The 2,488-nt window shown below is 48.9% G+C and overlaps 1 protein-coding gene across 2 annotated transcripts in view; it reads right to left on the bottom strand.

The window, feature by feature from the left end:
- Window positions 1-1,342: 1,342 nt before the first annotated feature.
- The window catches only part of MRPS15 (mitochondrial ribosomal protein S15), a 6,126-nt gene continuing 4,980 nt past the window's right edge, over window positions 1,343-2,488 (bottom strand). For both annotated transcript variants that reach the window (XM_019658392.1, XM_019658402.1), the window contains exons 7-8: window positions 1,748-1,939; window positions 1,343-1,497 (exon numbers count right to left, since the gene is read on the bottom strand). In XM_019658392.1, coding sequence (XP_019513937.1) covers window positions 1,360-1,497; window positions 1,748-1,939 — 330 coding nt within the window. In that variant the 3' untranslated portion in view covers window positions 1,343-1,359. The remainder of the gene's footprint in view (window positions 1,498-1,747; window positions 1,940-2,488) is intronic.

Raw genomic sequence — 2,488 nt, 5'->3', positions numbered from 1 at the left:
TGTAAAAGAAGCCAATCAGCAGGCCGTTTGTTGGGAGGCGCCCAGGAGCGGACGCTTATTGGGCTGAGTGTCTGAGACCTACTGGGTGCATTTTGACTTTCGGGAGCTTTCGGTAATGGTTAGGGCTGGCGAGGAAGCGACCGGCACCGCGCGCGATCACCCTCACCCAGTCCGGCCGCGTGCGCAGGTGCCCGAGAACGAGGAAAACCCAAGCAAAACTTTAGCGCTGTCTCCGAGCAGGCGGATCTGGGTTTGTCACCGCTCTGCTACTTCCTAGCTGAGACTCTGGGCAGGTGTTTTGAGGCTGGGCCTCCTCATACGTAAATTGGAGGGGACACTCACCTCACAGGGTTGCAGAGAGGAATTAATGAGAATATGCAAAGTGACACGAAAGCACTAATAAATTGGTAACTAGCTTTTCTTTTAGATGGGGGAGGACCATAAATCTTTGAATTATTTGCATTTCCTACCTAAAAGCTGCTCGGAGTGAAGCCCCACCTAGTTTCAAAATCTCTGAAACAAGCCAGGCCCATTTGTCTGTCCCCTTCCTGGAGGATCATACTGGGGACTCTTCAACGCGCCCTCTTCCCGTGAAGCAGGTCTCCCATCCAATTCTCTGCTTTGAGGGCAGTGAACTCATACTTTACCCCTATCTTGGGCTCCAAGATCACTTTCCCGCCATCTGCTGTACATTTTTATGTTGATGAGCAGCCATTTCTGCAAATTTAAATATTTCTAAATTCATCATCTTTCCCTCCAGCCATTCAGACTTGAAACCTGAGCCTTGGCTTCCAACTCTCTCTCTCTCTGGTCCTATTACCTATCAATCACCAAATTCTGCTTTTTTCCTCCAAAATCTTTCTCATCTTTCTCTCTTCATTTCTTTTTGTCTTATCACTGTTCCTCTGTATTACTGCTCTTTTCTCTCCTCCACCCGCACTGGCTGCTAGGCTAAATTTCAGAAGACACCACTTTCAATATGCCACATCCCTTCAATGGCTTCCTGCTGTTTGACAGATCACTCTGGCATGGCATTCAGGACGCTCCACTCTGTTTCCAACTACCTTTCTAGAGACATCTCCTATACTCCCCTGGCCTTCTTACCCAGCAGCCAGCCAGCCATGCTTCCTCTCTGCTTCTGTGCTCAGTCTCGCCTCCACTGAAACATCACCTGGATGACAAGTAGTTGTTTGTGTGAGTGTGTCCTCTGATGTGTGAGGGCAGGGACTCTGCCTCAGACACCCCTGGGAATCCCAGAGCTGAATGAAAGAATGAATCCCTCCGCTTCCTCAGGCCACAAAGAGCCTTGCCTTCTTTCCTATTATTCGTCAAGGCAGAAAAATACAACTTTAACAACATTTATTGGTTTTTCTTGATTGCCTCTGGCCCGGCTTTGGAAGGGCTCTCTGGGTTCGTTTGGCCTTGTTTTCGGGCTGCTGCTGCTGCAGCTTTTAAGGCCCTTCTCTGCTTCTTCAGCTTCTGAGCCTCCTGGAAAACCTGGGGATGGAAGGGAACAGGAAAAGACTTGGTAATCCTATGCAAAACCTCCAACTGGGAGCAGATGGGGTGCTAACTGACTCGCCCATCTGGTCACCCAGCTTTTTTTCCATGGGGCTGGTGGTCTGTGAGTTTCTGCAAGGCCTTGGGGACAGTTCCATGCCTCCATCAGAAACAGATGACCCCTCCCTGCTGCTGTCTCCACCACAGTCCCAGAGCAGGTCCGACCAAAGCAGCAATTTGGACTCACCCGAATGCACAGAGCCTTCTTGGTCACGAAGCGGCGGTGGGCTTTTCGATAGTATAGAGGGGGAAAGGTGTACTCAATCCCCAGCTCCTTGCACGTCTTCTCAAAGACAGTATAGTTGGTTTTACGGAGGTTTTTGAGCATCTTTTTCCTCTGGTCAATGCTCATCAGCAGATAGCGCTTGTGGGCTTTGTCCTGTAAGATAGTCGGTATTCCTTTTAGTCTTATATAAATAAGTGGTGTGCCACTTTACAGTAACAAAGGATGGCCATTTTATCATCTCATTGAAACCTCCCAACAATCTCATGTGAGTATTAGTGCAACTGAGGTAGGTATTGTCATTGTTATTCCCATTTTATAGATGGGAAAAAATAAAGGCTCAACAATGTTATCCATTCTTGAATATAGACTACTGGTCTCACTCCAAATCTCATGCGCTTTCCCCTACACCCTCTCCGTAGCTCAGCAAACTGTCAGCCGGGATGGAGAGGATGGAAGGCCTTTTGCTCTTCCTGGAGACCCCTACCTGCAGCCAGGTGCTGCTCTGTGAGGGACCTCTGCGGTGGGTCCACACTCCAGATGAACAAAACTGCCCTCCAAGGAACAGGCTCAACCAGCTCCAGAGACCACTAAGGTGCTAGGCTGGAGCTGGACCAGTCTGTATGCACAACTGTGTGTTTATTAAAAATATCAGCAATTGCCTAATTACAGCAGCTCTGTGCCTAACACTGTGCTGAGAAATGA

The sequence above is a fragment of the Hipposideros armiger genome, unplaced genomic scaffold, assembly GCF_001890085.2.
Source record: "Hipposideros armiger isolate ML-2016 unplaced genomic scaffold, ASM189008v1 scaffold_10, whole genome shotgun sequence".
Taxonomy (NCBI): Eukaryota; Metazoa; Chordata; class Mammalia; order Chiroptera; family Hipposideridae; genus Hipposideros; species Hipposideros armiger.
This window is presented reverse-complemented; position numbering and strand designations above follow the sequence as displayed.